General features: G+C 46.8%; 2 protein-coding genes across 9 annotated transcripts in view; one reads left to right on the forward strand and one right to left on the reverse strand.

Annotated features, from left to right (window-relative positions):
* Positions 1 to 4,191, forward strand: part of EMID1 (EMI domain containing 1) — a 76,384-nt gene extending 72,193 nt beyond the window's left edge. For 2 of the 5 annotated variants that reach the window (XM_048514081.1, XM_048514082.1), the window contains exons 15-16: positions 798 to 888; positions 2,120 to 4,191. In XM_048514081.1, the coding sequence (XP_048370038.1) occupies positions 798 to 888; positions 2,120 to 2,259 (231 nt within the window). In that variant the 3' untranslated portion in view covers positions 2,260 to 4,191. Of the gene's footprint in view, positions 1 to 797; positions 889 to 2,119 lie in introns of those variants that run through there. The other 3 variants (XM_048514083.1, XM_048514084.1, XM_048514085.1) reach the window with 2 other exon arrangements.
* A 512-nt stretch (positions 4,192 to 4,703) lies between these two features.
* Positions 4,704 to 13,762, reverse strand: RHBDD3 (rhomboid domain containing 3). Of its 4 annotated transcripts, XM_048514088.1 has the most exons (7): positions 13,511 to 13,708; positions 12,066 to 12,083; positions 11,770 to 11,927; positions 10,354 to 10,746; positions 9,062 to 9,227; positions 7,338 to 7,655; positions 4,704 to 5,561 (listed from the first exon to the last, which is right to left on the reverse strand). In XM_048514088.1, the coding sequence occupies exons 2-7, from the start codon at positions 12,068 to 12,070 to the stop codon at positions 5,384 to 5,386; spliced, it is 1,218 nt and encodes a 405-aa protein (XP_048370045.1). In that variant the 5' UTR covers positions 12,071 to 12,083; positions 13,511 to 13,708; the 3' UTR covers positions 4,704 to 5,383. The 4 variants fall into 4 exon arrangements, with proteins under 4 accessions (XP_048370045.1, XP_048370043.1, XP_048370047.1 ...); XM_048514086.1 differs by lacking the exon at positions 12,066 to 12,083 and having other exon boundaries at positions 11,770 to 11,926; positions 13,557 to 13,762; XM_048514090.1 differs by lacking the exon at positions 12,066 to 12,083 and having other exon boundaries at positions 11,770 to 11,926; positions 13,511 to 13,707.
* Between the last annotated feature and the right edge of the window lie 2,154 nt (positions 13,763 to 15,916).

Consider the following 15,916-nt stretch of genomic DNA (forward strand, 5'->3'; position numbering starts at 1 on the left):
CGATGCTACCCAGCTGCTATGAGCTATTGTCAAGTTTTGGTCATTTGGCTAGCAGAGAAGGCTGAGCTGGAGACAGGAGTAGTAGTTGCTTCTTCAGAAAGCTTGAGCTGATGAAGGAGGTCAGGAACATTGGGGGAAAATAAGCAATTGTGGAGAATCTCGCACAGGCAAAAGAAAAAAATGGTTCAGCATTTCTTAGTGTCTACACAAGCATCTATGCATGTACCTGACGCTTTTGCATGCTGTGTACCCTGGAGGTGCAACGACTTCTGATGTGACTCTCTTATGCAATTCAGTGACCCAACCTATAATTTTATGTTATGTAAGTTACACTCAAACAATCTTTAAAAAGGAGTCTATCTTTGAAGGTTGAAAACAGCACAGGGAATTAGGGCCTGGATACCAGCTGGGAGCCAATGAAGGTTTCATAGTTGTGGACCAGTTATTTCTGAATGCATTTCGATAGGGCAATGTAGATGATGCCAGGACGTGAACTGCAAGAGCTTTTGAACTCCTGTTATCCTGGATTCCACAGCAGTCTGGGATGGAGAAGCCAGTGACTGCTCAGATACTGCTCTCCTTCGGAGAACGGGACTGGCCTGGAGACCTGGGCGACATTTTCCTTTCTTCTCCCTCCAAATTCAGCAGCATTCTCCCTCCCTGCCATCCCCTCTCAAGAGCCCTGGTGGTGTCCTGATTCTGCTGTCAGCAAAAGATCCCCCCCTTTTATCCCCACTTTTCTTTTCCCATATTGAGGGTGAATGAATTCGCACTCTGCTCTTCTCAATCTCCACTAGGCCATTAGCTTACAAAGCTTCCTAGAGCAGCAGGCCCAGCTGGAGCTCCTGGCTAGGAGGGTCACCTTGCTGGAAGCTATCATCTGGCCAGGTAACAAAAAACAAGAGGCTTCACCTTTCCTACCTGTCCTTCTGTTCTTCTTTGGCATGATGCATTCACCACAGAGCTGCTGGATTGCGAGCCCGTGGCCCGGAGGTTCCCACTGTAGCCTGGGCTTTCTCCTTTCCCCTAAACTTTTGCATGCAAGGCCGCTTTCTCCTGTGTATTCAGATCCTCATAGAGACGACGTTTTTTGTTTTTGTTTCAATTCCAGCATGGCAGTTTGTTTGGCCCTTCTTGATCCATGGCTACCCATGGGGAAGGGCACATCCTCCGGTTACAAAACTCAGGGGGAAGCTCTGGCCCCTTCTCTGTCACTCCAGCATGAATCTGAAGGGAAGCCAGCATAGCAGATGGTCCACTTTTGCAGAAGGGTATCAGTATTTTTGTAGAATGGTGGTGTTTCATCTGTAAAATGCTATGGGGCAGCTGAAACCGAGGAGCACGGGGGCCTGCTATTCCAAAGCATGTGTGCACGTGCCCCACCCTGTATGTGCTCAATGCCACTATTGTTAAGCAAGCCTGAACGGGCTGGGGAAAATGCATTTTTGGCCCACCAGGGAGCTGGTGGGTCAACCATCATCTATCCCTATAGCATAAGTACAAAGTATAACAGCACTCTAGGAAGCAGTGTAGCAAGGACCTGGAGCAGAAGCTGGGGGTGTCTGGCTTCTGTTCACACTGAGGTAACCTCTAGGTAAGAACAAATGGAATCAATTGCCAGATAAGATCGAGGTCTGTTTTACGAACATGCCAGTTTCAACAGCCGCTGTCCAGATGCCTACAAGAAGCTCACAAGCCAGGCCTAAAGATGGTGGCTTCCCCTGCTGTTTATGATATTTAGAGGTATACTTCCTATGTACATGGAGGTTCCATTTGGTTGCTACAAATAGTAGGGACTACTAAATATTCTCTAAGTGCCAAACTACCTGGGAGAGCAGGACATAATGAGCAGCTCACTTGCTGGTCGCTCCTTCTGTTCTTTCCCTCGAGCATGTCTCCTTAAGCTGACTAGTGAAAAGTCTTGCTCATCCATCTCAGACACTTGGAATTGCACCAGACATGGCCTATACGTTGCTGTCCCTAAAGACAAGAACCCTGCCTTTCTTAAAAACAGACACAAAACAAATGAAAGTTGAAATGCTTAAAAGTCCATGATTACAAGTACGTGGAAGGACATTTTGAACCTGACTCTGTTTTTCCCTCCCCCAATCACCGACAGAGCCAGAACTGGGATCGGGCATTGGCCCTGCCTCTGCTATCACCCCCAGCTACTACCGGGGGAAACGCGATGAGAGTCTGGCAGCCTACAGGGTGACCTCGCAGCAGCATGCCCAGAGGAAAGAGGAAGAGAAGAAATGAAGCGCGACTGACTAGCTTGCCTGCTGAGTGCAGAAGGAAAGCGCATTTGTGATTGCAAATGTGGCATTCGACATTTGGGGTGACCTCCAGCCCTCTGCCTGCTTTTGACCGTCCACAAGGAGAAGAAGCAGAAAGGGATGCATCACCACTGCGCCTAGGAGAATACTTGCTTGCTAACAGCCCTGCTTCATATTTATTTGGTCTGTTCCTTTTGTGCAAGGAGTCTGTAACCAATCTGTTGTCGTGTGCCCGGCTTAACTGTTGCCAGAACCAAGTCTGTGTGCACCTTTTGTGATTTCCCGGCCATCCTGCAAGGGGAACTCTCCATCCCTTGGTGCTATTTTGCAGGGATGTGTTTCCACCTTCCCTAGATGCTGATACTTTCCCGCCACTTTGGGAGTGGATGTTGCCTTGCAAGTTCTTCTCTGAACTAGAACAGCATGTCTCTGCCGCAGCCTCACAGCCCTCATTGGCTCCTCCTGCCTGGTTGCTCCTCTTCCCCCATAGCCTAGCCAAGGCAAGGGTATGGGGGAAAGAACCTCCAGGCCTTTCCAGATGATTGGTTCAGGATGCAAAGCATGTACAATGGTTATCCAGTTCTTGTGGGAATCCACAGCCAGACCATCTATGTATCTGCCAGTCCAACCACAATACTTTCTCACTGAGAAAAAAAATTCACCACCTCATTCCTTATCCTCTTCTATATGGCTGGAGTGCCTTGCAGACTGAGTGTCATAGGTACCTGTTGGTCAGGTGCGTAGCCAGGGAAAATGGAGCCCGGGGAAGACTCCAAGTTTTCCACCCCGCCCCCCCATGGGCCCCACCACACACACACGGTCCACCAGGCTGGCCGACAGGCCGAGGTTCAGCCAGGCCAGAAGAATGGGGAGGGCGATTTTCCAACCCCCGCACATGACTCAACAGGGGCTGCCTGGGGCAGTTGTCCCCGGATGACCCCGTTGTAGCTACGCCACTGCTGTTGGTTAGTACTTGTGATTTCAGTGGTGTGATCAGCAACACATACCCATGCCATTTGGACCATGACCCTGTTCGTCATTTCCCTTCCCTCAGTTCAGGAGGTTGAGTATTCCCTGTTGAACCACTCGACAGAAAGTGGTAATGTGGGTTTTTTTTTTAATTTGGGGGAAGGATGAAACCAGCAGACTTTGCAAAGCAACCTCATGCTACCTAGCACTGTGAACTTATTTGTTTCCCCTCTTAAAAAATATGGTTTCTGTGCACTTCCAATGCTCACCTACTCTGTTCAAAAATCAAGATGAAAGAAAAGAAACACACACACACAAAAGACAAGTGTATCCCCATAACCATTTGCAGCAAAATTTTACACACACACACAATCCTTCCATTGTTTGGACAGTAAGGCTTATGAAGTATACTCACCTGACTACCCTAGATAAATAAGGGTAACTCATATAAGGCTCTACGGTAGGGGATAGTAATCATAGAGGGCACAGAAGCAGAGATCCTTTGGGAGATGAAGATCCCCCTTTCATAGGCCCGCACACGCAAAATAATGCGTTTTCAAACCACTTTCACAACTGTTTGCAAGTGGATTTTGCCATTCCGCACAGCTTCAAAGAGCACTGAAAGCAGTTTGAAAGTGCATTATTCTGCATGTGCGGAATGAGCCATAGATTCTGGGGGCTAAAGAACTGTTTTCAGCTAAGATTTTCAGAAATCTGTGCCAACTGTAAGATGGGGAGGGGGGTTCCGTACATGCCGGAAGACCACCAGTCTGCCCTCGTTCTCACGATAGCCCCTTGAGACCTTTGCACAGCTGAACGGAAAATGTGCCCTGCAGGCACTCTGGAGAGCGTGGAGAGAACAACTTTTGTATCATACACACTTTGGGAATTCAGCAGATGTGGGAACCAGTTCTATCGAGGTCAATAAAACATCTCAAAACACTAATCTTGAGCAATGTGTGTGTTTTCATAGAAGAGAATTCAGAGCATCCTGCCTCCAAACTGAGTTATGATGACATTGTAAGTGTGTTTCATTTCAGTTCATTAAACATCCCTGTCTATGCGAGGAAGAGTAGACCAGCTGCTCTCAAAGCTACTGTTGGGGAGAACCTGAATTCGGAGCTATTGAATCCTTGCACCAAAGCTCTTTGCAAAATGGATGTTTGGAGCCTGCTGACTGACATGTTGGTAACTTACTAAGAGCAGCTTGAGAACATTCAGTTTTATTCCTATTCTATTACTGGATATTTGTGTGTGCGCTACAATAAAATGAACACACAGAGAGAGATATGATCAACGTAGAACTAAAATGAGCCTGATTTTCCCACCCGCGTGAAAAATTTCTACTGTACAACCACATGCTGTTCTTGGGTTGGTGGCAGGGGATGGGGGGCGGGGGATTGAGATGTTTATTTGCAAAGAGCACATTGTACTACCAGAGACTTTACACAGAAGTAGTTTATGCTCTGAAATCCTTTAATTCAAGGCAGCTGGATTTTAAACATTTTATTCCTCCAGGTAATCCATTCAAGAATCGTCAGTCTCTCCCAGGGGACCATGGTGGAATTACTCATTTGAGAGAACAGGTACTGGATCCTGCAAGCAACTCAAGAAGTAACAGATGGTGGTGGGTGTGTTATATAGCAAACGCAAAGGTTGCTGCAATCAACGCTGAATGAAGCTGGATGCAGATTCCGTGGGGCAACTCTGTTTTGTTTCCTCAAGGGTTTTCCAGATTGCAGCTTCTTTCCCCTGTTGCACAAAAGATAGTGGACACGCTTGTTCTTGGGAAAAGGGAAAAGAGGCTACAGCTGGAAAACTAATAGGTAGTTGGCATCTGTACCTCAGATCCTGCAGTCTCATGAGTGGTGTTGGGAGGAAGCAGCTGTATCTCCCCTGGGACGATCTCTCAGCTTGAAGCACCTGGAATCCTGCCCCCCAGCCACCAGCTTGTTCTGCCCCTCAGGTAGGGTCTGTCTGTAAACTGGGATGCTTTCAACTCAGTTTTGATTCTAGCTCATCTTCTTTCATACTTCTTCAGTAGATTCCATGAAGAGCCTATATTCATCTCAGGTGAGGCTTGTTTCTGCCCAGATGTTAGCAGCATCAGAAGTTAGGACCTTCCTTCCTCTGCTGACTCACTGGTTGGTATCCATCAGTCTGTGGTGGGCCAGCTGGCTTTCTGTAGTCACCACGGCTTCATCTCCAATGTGGCCTCCAATCAACAAAGAGACAGCTCCCTCTACGTGGCCTGTGGCTGCTAGAGCCACCACTGCCTGCTCTGTTGGGAAGCCCATCTTTTGGAGCTGCTGGAGCCTTTGGGGGAAAGGGATGAAGGGCATATGTTAAAGGACAGAAGCTTGAGCAGATAATTACCAAACTGGAATAAGTTTCTCTAAATCGCTTTAAAATTTTTGCTCTTCCTTGTGGAAACCTCAAGAGAGGGGTCTGTCTCCCCCTCCTGGCCTAGACATCCACTTTGCTTTTCTCCTGGTTAGCCCCAGAGACCCATATGAGGAAATGGGGATCCCTGCTGTGATCAATTAAGCCAAGAAGCAGAATTTCTGGGCCAGAGCCCCTCTTGAGAATTAAGGGCTGGCGGGAATAGAGCCTCACTTATCAGAATCATGCTTACAGGGAAGGAATAAAGGAGAAAATGAGCCTTTCCCAATATTGGGCAATCAGACTATTAATCAGAACCTCTCAAGCATTTAGCATTACTCATTTAAAGTTCTTAGACTGAACCCATTTAAACTGCTTTGATTTCCTGTCCAAAGGCCCAGCTCTGCCTCCAAAGACAAATGTGGATGTTTCCTCAGCGGGTGACAATTGTTAGGAAATGTCTCTGTTCAGGAGATGACCCCTCCAAACTGAATGGAAAGGGCCAGTCTGTGCACGAAGGGTTTCTCAGAGAATGAAAGAGACACCTCCTTGACCAAAACACCGTCTGCTTTCACATTGGGATGGTTCTCCATTGTGGACTCACAGCTATCACAAACGCAAAGACATTTGCATGGCAAAAGACTGAGCAGTTCTCAGGTTTCCCCTCCTCTTTCGTGTGTTCCTGCCAGTTCTCCACTTTCCTCACTGCAAGGGGCATTTTTGCCAGTCTTTAAAAATGGGAATAGGTATACTGGTATACTGTTATAGCAATAAATCTCCTGCCAATTATTTAAAGAAGTTGGCAAACAGTCTGTGATGGGGGTGGACTGGTGGATATGAGGGAACAGGAAGTTAGGAGACTCACACCTTTTCATTCACATAAAGACTAAACTGCTTTGACTCCAGTGTTTCCAGAAACATTGAAGAAGAAGAGTTTGGATTTATATTCCGCTTTTCTCAATCTCAAAGCAGCTTACAATCTTCTTCCCTTCCTCCCCCCACAGCAGACATCTTGTGAGATAGGTGAGGCTGAGAAAGTTCGGAGAGAACTGTGACTAGCCCAAGGTCACCCATCAGGCTTCATGTGTAGGGAAACCAGTCCAGTTCACCAGATTAACATCCACCACTCCTGTGGAGTAGTAGGGAATCAAACCCAGCTCTCCAGATTAGAGCCCACCATTCTTAACCACTACACAACACTGGTGTAAAGGAGGAGAAATGATGGAAGGAAACAAAGATACCAGGACAACCATGACTTTGTGTGGGTGTTTTGAAAAACCTTGCTGTAGAGGCACTGTGAATAGTACTCGCAGATGTAGCCCTTTTGCTACAAGATTGCTCTCTTCCACAGGAGATCTAATTGGACTAGCGCAGGGGTCTGCAACCTGCAGATCTCCAGATGTTCATGGACTACAATTCCCATCAGCACCTGTCAGCATGGCCAATTGGCAATGCTGGCAGGGGCTGATAGGGATTGTAGTCCATGAACATCTGGAGAGCCGCAGGTTGCAGACCCTTGGACTAGCGGATCTGTTGCCCTGCAGAGTGCTTCTTTGCCTCTGCTAAAACTTGTTTGTAAATAAAGCACATAATTCAAAAACATAATAAATCTCCAAGGCTCATTATACCATCTTATCACACAGACTAAGGAAGTGCTGCCCCAGAGAAGACGGAAGAATACAACTACTTTTTTCTCAGAACTGTCCTTACCGGAGAGAAGAGACAGATGACTTGGGTAGCTTCACTTCTTCAGTGGTCACATCCTGCAAAGAAGCCTGGATTCCAGCCTGCAGCATCTCTTCATCAACCAGGGATTCATGCAGGACTGAAAAAGGAATGTCTGAAGTCCCAGAGGGGCCCAGGAAGGGAAGCGGAGAACCAGACATGTAGGTCAGCCCAGATTCTCTCCCCAGCTCGATGTTTTCTTCTCTCCAGTAAGAGACAAATGGTGAAGCTGGAGGTAGAGGTTGGGTGGGAAAAACTCTTGAGAAGACTGCTTGGGTTTGAGGTTCCAGAGCAGAAGGAATCCTGGGAGAGAAAAGACAGAAAAGGTGACCTATTCACAGGTTCTGGTGGGTTTTCCGAGCTGTGTGGCCGTGGTCTGGTGGATTTTGTTCCTTCGACAATACATTAGACCTATTCACAAATGAAAAACTTGGGGTCTATGGCTAAAAATGTATGTGTGTATATAAAAAGGTAAGGCGTGAATGGAATAGAAAGAGCTTTGGAAAAAATAATATCATATATGTTCACTCTTCAGAAAACTGGTTCTTGTTACCATCTAGGCCAGGGGTAGGGAACCTTTAACGCTCAAAGAGCCATTTGGACCCGTTTTCCATGGGAAAAGAAAACACTTGGAGCCGCAAATAATTTTTGACATTTAAAATAAAAATAACACTGTATATATTGGGGTTTTTAACCTTTTACTCCTCTCATTCTGAGAAGCGCATGGATGCGTCCTCCCTGCTGCCTGCAGGGTGGGCAAGGATGGGGCCAGTGGCTCGGCCTTGCCGGCCGCCGGGAAACCACCCGCCCCGCTCCAATGGGGCAAGCGAGAGGGGAAGCCCATGGCGCGGCCCAGCCGGCCGCGGGCAGTTGGTGCGCCCACCCTGCTGCCTGCAGGGCAGGCAAGGATGGGACCTGCGGCTCAGCTCGTGGAGCCGCAGTGCAAGGGCAGAAGAGCCGCATGCGGCTCTTGAGCCACAGGTTCCCTACCCCTGATCTAGGCTTACTGTCTTAGCTGTGTTAAATAGCCCTAATAAGAGTTTGGCAAGTTACTGGAAAGAGACTGGTCTGATTGTATATTTCTTGCATGTAAACTAGAGATCCACCCTGGCACCCATTCACTTCTTGGGTCTTAGGAATTAAATCCAAAGGGTCTTTTTAAAAAATCTTTGTTACAAACTTCTGTGACTATGAACACGATCACATAAGAATGATAATATTTCTTGCATGTAAACCAGTGATCCACAGCATGGTATATGTGAAATCCCTGGTGCCCATTCACTTATTGGGTCTTGGAAATTAAATCCAAAGGGTCTTTTAAAAAACATATTTGTTACAAACTTCTATGAACATAAACACAATCACATGATAATGATAAAAATACAATACCAACAGTTCAGTTCTAGTTTCAGAACTGAACTGTAACTCCAAGGCAAATGCTGTTGAGCAATTGACTGGTTATTTTTGATAGGTTCAAATAAATAAAAATAGAACTAAAGGACAAAGTTCACAAAATGTCATGGGAGCACTAGCAAAGTAGCCTTCCTGCTGTTCGTGCTACTTCCCAACTCTAAACATTTTTTGGCGAGGCATGATATTCTTGGATATTTAAACCAAGATGCTGACCAAATGCCCAGCCAGGGTGGGGAGAGGATCCAGTCACATGCCAGATAGGCAAAACATCCAAGATATTTCCCATATACATCTACCTTTCCATTCTGGCTCCTGGGTTGGCCATTGGAAGAAGTCCAGTTGCTGGAGGCAGGACAAAGTGGAGGAAAGAGCCCCCTGCCAGTGTCCTGCAGATGGTTCCACTCTGCAGCCTTTCCAGGCTTCTCTCTGACAGTTCTAGTGGGGAGAAAATCCCGGCACAGTCTGAGGTATTCCCCCTTTCGTTAAGGAAAACAATTCCTACCCAGGAAAGCCAGGACCTTCTAAGCCTGTAACAATTAAGGGCAGGCTTTTACAGTAAACTATCTGCCTCATCCTTATTTCCATCTCAAAAATACACAGAAGAAATGCTTGATCCAGTTATGGAAAACTGGGAGCTGATCCAATGGGTCAGTCCCTCTTGGAGTGTACTGGTCTACTTCAGACTCGTGGTGGAAGGGTTACATTTGGAATGTTCTGCCATAGACAAGTAACTGTCCACTCATGAAAAAATAGTATATTCAGGAAGAGGGGTTCTCAGTCTGCTCATGAATCTGGCAAAACTGCCAGCCAAGAGCTGAAATATGGAGTAACTGTAATGTCCTGAAAGCTGTCTTGGCCACTCAAGGATTGCAGTGAAGCCCAGGAGGGGAAAACTTGCATAAGTGTCTCAACCTTGCTCCAGTACGAAGCAGCCCCTCTGAAAGGTGTACCAGATTTTGCAATATGGTAGAAATCCCATGCAAACGCATACTGCATTGATTTGGCCAAGCAGGTTCTTGACTGCAAACAGTTTAGGCCACAATAGAGTTTATTATTGCCGCATTCTGTGGCAGACCTTAAAGCTGCCACTCTTCCACCAAGAAAAACTTCTCAGGGAGAGTCCACCACACAGCTGTTGAATTGGAATTCATTGGAAAATCAGGCTGCGTGGAAACGGTCCCAACAAAACATAGGAGTGACTAGATCACCTGAGAACATCACAGAGTCTCTTTAGAGGGGTTATTTTCACTAGCCCCTGGTTACTATGAACAAAGTGGCCTACCTGGTAGATAGCGCCTCTGAAAAAAAATAAAAACAGTGTTCCTTATAGGTTGGGGATGTTTTCTGAATGGGCCTTAGCTATTGGGAAAGAGTTAAAGCCAAGAACCCATGATTGGCAGGTAATGTTTCCTTGCTGAAGTATGTGCGTTTCAGACAAAAAACAAACCATCAGGTTTCAGTTGGAGCCACTCTGCAGAAGACTGCATTGTAAACTGTGCAGTTCACCACCAGTGAGGACAGCGATGGCTAGAACTGTATGGGTGCTATTCAGATGTCAGGGTAAATTCAAGAGGTAGCAAAAGGATACACGCCAGGCATATCAGCAGCCCACTGGTGCGCAGCAGGAAAGGTGAGTTGGCCGACAGCAGCTGGCTGAGCCCGAGCACCAACCCAGCCACAAAAGCTGTGGAAATTGCTCCTGAGATTCCCCTCCGCTTCTGCTGCCTTTGCTGTCGCCCCAGGACAGCCAGGTGCACCGGTGTGTAGCCACCAATAGCAGCGGCAGGCTGGGCACCCCACAGTCCAGCAAGCAGGAGGTACAGCAGGGCTGAAAAGGTGGCTCCAAGAAGTGAAGCATGGAGATAGCGAAGCGTGCCCAGACACAGCTCCTGATGCCATCCCAGCAGCGGGAAGAGCAGCAAATTGAAGAAAAGGTGGGTGGCATCTGTGTGGCACAGGCAGTAGGTCACCAGGCGATAGGCTGCAATGAGAAGTCGGAGGTTAGCACAGGGGTCACTTTTATTTGAAGAAGGGTCATGGCACAGTAGCAGAGCATCTGCTTTGCACACAGAAGAACCCAGGTTTAATCCCTGGCAGCGCCAAGAGGATCAGGTAGCAGGTTACGTGAAAGACCTTGACCTGAGACTCTGCCACCAGTCAGAGAAGATAATAGTTAGATTAATGGTCTGGTTGAATATAAAGCAGCTTCATGTATTCATGTCTGTGTTTCTGTTGCACACCCCTTCCTACTAACAGTAAACTCAGCAAACTATACCTGAGTTTTTTGTACTGATTTGTTAAAATCTTTTTTGTGGACTTGGTATATGCATAGACATTCCAGAAACCTCATTGGCTAGGGAAGCTCATTTCTCAGAAATACAAAAATTGGCAGCGTAGAATATAGCAGTTTGCATCTCTCTTGTTCTCTCTCTCTCTTTCTCTCTCTTTCTCTCTCTTTCGTATTAAGTATATTCACAACGTTGCATATAGAAAGATGAGGCATTAATATTTTTACATTCTCTAAATGTTCAAAATGGTCCCCTTTTTATTCTAACCAAATTATAAATTAACCATTTTATGCTGTTAAAGGAGTAAAATAAGAAATTATTTAACTTTTCTCAAAAGGCCACTCTTTCCCACTGACCCACCCACTGTTGCCCCTCCCCATGGCTTCCTCTGTTCATGTTTACATCTCTGATTTGCACACACACACACACACACGGTTGCTATTTGCATGTAGAAGTGCTTTCTGGTCACTTCATCTCACCACAAGGCTTTGGACTGAAACCCCTTAACAGATTTTTCAGGATAGTTTTGGATCTCACGGTGCTGATGTTGTTTTGTGTGTCTGCCTGTGTGCTTGCTTCTGTGCCCTTTCAATCTCTCTCCAGTTGAACACGTTGCAACTACCACCTTCCCTTTAACATATAACTTGTTAAGCACCTGGACCCAAAAGCACCAGATGTGTAAGGGAAAAAATAACACAGAGGAGCCAAATACCTACCATGGAACGGTTTGAGCAGCAGGCCAGGCACTAAGGCCAGACTTTCCGCAATGCCCATCAGCCAGATGAAGCAGAGAAGCAGCATGAGGGAGGAAGAAGCAACTGGGGGATGCCGCAACCCGCACAGCCTGGTCAGAAGCCTTCTGAGCCGCATCCCCCTACAAGATGAGAAAATTTGGACCCCAGATTCATATTGATCGAGGGTTGCTTTGAATTGGTGCTATAATTGCAGATCCAGTAGGGTCACATTTGAATAAATGGTACCTTATAACTACCAAAGATTCCCCAAGACTCACATCATTTGGAAGGATCCTCTAGAAAGCAGGTGTTCTATTCATAGTGATCCGAAGTTAAGGTATTGGGGATTACAATGGGTTTTCCTTCCAGTTTCTATCAAACTTAACAGATTGTTTACCCTTTTGAGTCTCAGTAATTCTCACAGCACCCAGGAGGTAAGGCAGTATGGTATAGCCTGATCTTACTAGGTCTTGGAAGCTAAGCTGGATTGATACTTGGGAGATCAACAAGGAAGGCTGTGCAGAGGATGGCAATGGCAAACCACCTCTGCTTCTTGCTTGCTTTGAAAGCCCCTTGCTGGGGTCATCGTAAGTCAGCTCTGACTTGATGGCACTTTACACACGCAATTCTAACAGCAGCAACGTAAGGTGATCCAAAATGATTGTACCCATATCACAGACTTTTTATTTCTGACATTACAAATATGAATCTAATTAAACCTAAGGCCACTCCTTAAATCCATGGCTAAAGGGAGATTTGAACCAGGAACATTACAGCAGACCATGATAGCTGTGACCTAGTTGTCCCTCGTTATGTCCCTAGAAGCATGTTTTAGTGCAGTTTAAAGGGGACTACATGTGCCTATGCATGCCATTGTATCACTGCTGATTTATGGAAACCCTGCAGTGTTTGCAAGGCAAGAGATGCTCAGAAGTGGTTTGCCACTGCCTGCCTCCACATGGGCTGAGAGTCCTGAGAGAACTGTGACTGGTCCAAGATCACCCAGCAGGCTTCATGTGTAGGAGTGAGAAATCAAACCCAGTACTCCAGAGTAAGAGCCTGTAACTCTTAATCACTACACCACGCTGGTTCTCAAAGGTGGCTATAGAATAACTAAAACATATTAAGTCAGGTTCAGCATGATCTTACCCAATAACTGTATTAATTTCAGTATATTTAGGTGCCTCTAACACCACTCAAAGAATGGACTCCATGTTGGGAGATAAACAGACGGAGCTTCTAAGATGGAGATCCTCCTCTCCTACATCTCAGGTTCATCCAAGCAAGATGGCTGGCAATTGGAGGGTTGTTTTGAATTGCTACTGGAACTTCATGCCACTGGAACTAGCTTATGCAGCCAGGGCTCATCTGGCTTTTAAAAAGGGATTCACATATTCATGCAGGAGAATGGGCATGTCAAAGGCAAGCCAGCTTCAGAACTTCCACATTCAGGGGAACTCTATCTCTACACCACCAGGAACAAACAATGGCTGGTAGTGTTGTTGCCTTCGAGCCCTGCTTGGGAGCTTCTCCCAGAGCATCAGGCCTTGCTCTGACCCAGTCCTTTTACATTCTCAAGAGAGTTTCGAAGCAGCGTTTGAACACCAACTCCGCTCACTGCAGAACTATTGGGGGGTTTCAAAGCATGCTATGACGGGAGTCACTATTTCCAAATGGATGCTCCTTCCCTCCGCCCCCTTCCGCTTGCTCCGCAGCCTCTCACTTCTGCAAGATCCGACGGCAGCCTGCGACCTGCCGCTTCCTTTTACCCGGTTCAAAGATGGCTGTCCGCTGAGACGGGCCGCAGTTGCACGACAGGAACCGGTGCGCGGCTCAGCCATTTTGCACTTGCCCGCTTTGCCATGAAGGCCGCTTGCAAATTAACTTGCACAAGCCTGCAAGGAGCGAGGGAGCGTCGCTAAAGTGTAACTGGACGAAAGCTGCAGAGTGGCGGCCGCGGCAGGGGGTGGGGAATAAACCCGTCAGAGCATTCGAACTCGGAGCCTGCTTCGTCGCTGCAAAAAGACTCCTCTGAGTTTTGGGGAGGTCGGAAAAGATCGCTTTCCCCCATATCCAGAAAAATGCAATTTATATTTTTCCAAATTTATTTAACATGTTCTTAATAATGTACAGTATGTATGGCATTGGTGAGACTCGCTGGTCTTGCAAACGGTTGCACGTTTTCTAGAGCGCTGGTTGTGTTTGGAGATGTCTAATTATAGAGCTGCTAACATCTGGTTTCCAAAATTCTGGTATTTGGGGGAAGCAGGCTGGTGAGCGTGGTTGCCACGTTGCTGTGCCACCACTGCCCTTTCTGTTTCCTTGAGCACAGGACAATCTGTACCAAGTAGGAAAAACAGTGTACTAAGGCACAGAACCTGAGATGGGGTGACCCTTGAAAGCAAAAGATCTTGACAGATCAGGGACTGGCCATTTCTGCATATGCAGAATAATGCACTTTGCAGCTGAATTTTACTGTGGGGAATAGCAGAATTTGCTTGCAAACAATTGTGAAAGTGGATTGAAAGTGCATTGTTCTGCATGTGCGGAAGGGGCCTGGGTCCAGGTAGGTAAAAGGTGTTGCTCAGTGATACCATCTGTCCTTGCATGAGCAGCCATGGAGGGAGGCAGAGCGAACAGCTGAAGGCCAGAGCAAAAGAGCCCCCTTTTGATTTTAGCCCTGCCAGTTTTTTAATCTGTGGGAAGAAAGCCAAATCCTGAAAATGGAAGCAATGAACATTCCAGACATCTGATGAAGTGAGCTCTGACTCACAAGAAGGTGACACTGAAGCAGCTTTTGTGAGTGTTGCTGGGTTCCTGTTTAATGTTGCCGGTTAACCCATAATAGCATCTGAAATGGTGCAGGTGCAGAAGAGCTGAGCATTTTAGCATGCTTCCAAAGTGAAAATGATTCTGCTGATTTTTTCTTATATTCTCCCCTCTCCACAAAACATTCAACAACTGGGTAAAAGCTTTGCTTTTTATTTCCCCAAATTGTGGCACAGTGAAGATTGTGAGTTTGTGGCCAGGGACTGTATTTTAAATGTATTTGCACTGTATACAGTTTTAGCAAAGCCCCCTAGCAATGTATACATGGTCAACATGGCAGTGGTGGAGAATCTCTACCCTGAACTGGGTAGCCCCGTGTTAGCCTGATCTTATCAGATCTCAGAAGCTAAGAAGCGTTGGCCCTGGTTAGAATTTGGATGGGAGATCTCTGCCCACACGCACAAGGTTGGTCTGCGTCTATGATCTTCACCACCTTCCTTGCTAAGGTCAGTGTGCTGTCTGTGAGCTCCCACCTACAACAGTGTGCAACCAAGTTGTTTTGAACTTATGACAACCCTATGGATTCACAGCCACCAAAACATCTGCAGCTAACATCATGGGTATGAATCTGACTTATTTGACTGTAGGCCTCCCAAACTGACTGGCAGCAGGCCCCCCAGAGCTTCCGGCAGAGGATAATCTTTTGCAGACATTTTTAGATCTAACAAAAGATTCCAAGATTGAACTGGAGAGCTTCAGAATGCCACACAGGTGCACATTCACTGATCTATTATATAGGCGTGTACATTTCATAAATCCTAATACATGATTGCCTGAGGGTTAGAAGTAAGTCCCTCACATTCCAACTGCCTTCCCGGTTACTGAGGAGCAAACTGGCCTTCCCCCTGCTCCCCATTCCCCTGCTTTCCGTCTCCCACCCCCCACAGAGTAAATCGGGCCCTGTGTGTCATTGGTGGGTTGCCATCTGCTGCCCTGCTGGCCAGATCCAAGCCTCCCCACTCCATGCCCACCCTCTCCCAGCCCCCGAACAGCAAGCTGAGCTGGCAGGGCAGCACCAGTTGCCATCCACTGCCCCACCGCTTTACCAAATATCAAGCCAACAGAAGAGAGTGTTAAGTAGCTTTATTTGCAAAGAAAGGGGAGCCATCCCCACATGGGTAGACTCCCCCGAAACAGTATATCCACTCACATGTATTCCCTTCTCCCGAATTCGCCACACCCTCTCTGTTCCTCCATTGGCTAAGGGTATTTAGAGTCACACCTTTCCGGTCCGCCTATTTACATGTTCCTCCTTAATATGTGGCCCCCTCCCATATTCTTCCTGTATGTTCATTATAAT

Source organism: Sphaerodactylus townsendi, linkage group LG13 (assembly GCF_021028975.2).
Source record: "Sphaerodactylus townsendi isolate TG3544 linkage group LG13, MPM_Stown_v2.3, whole genome shotgun sequence".
NCBI lineage: Eukaryota > Metazoa > Chordata > Lepidosauria > Squamata > Sphaerodactylidae > Sphaerodactylus > Sphaerodactylus townsendi.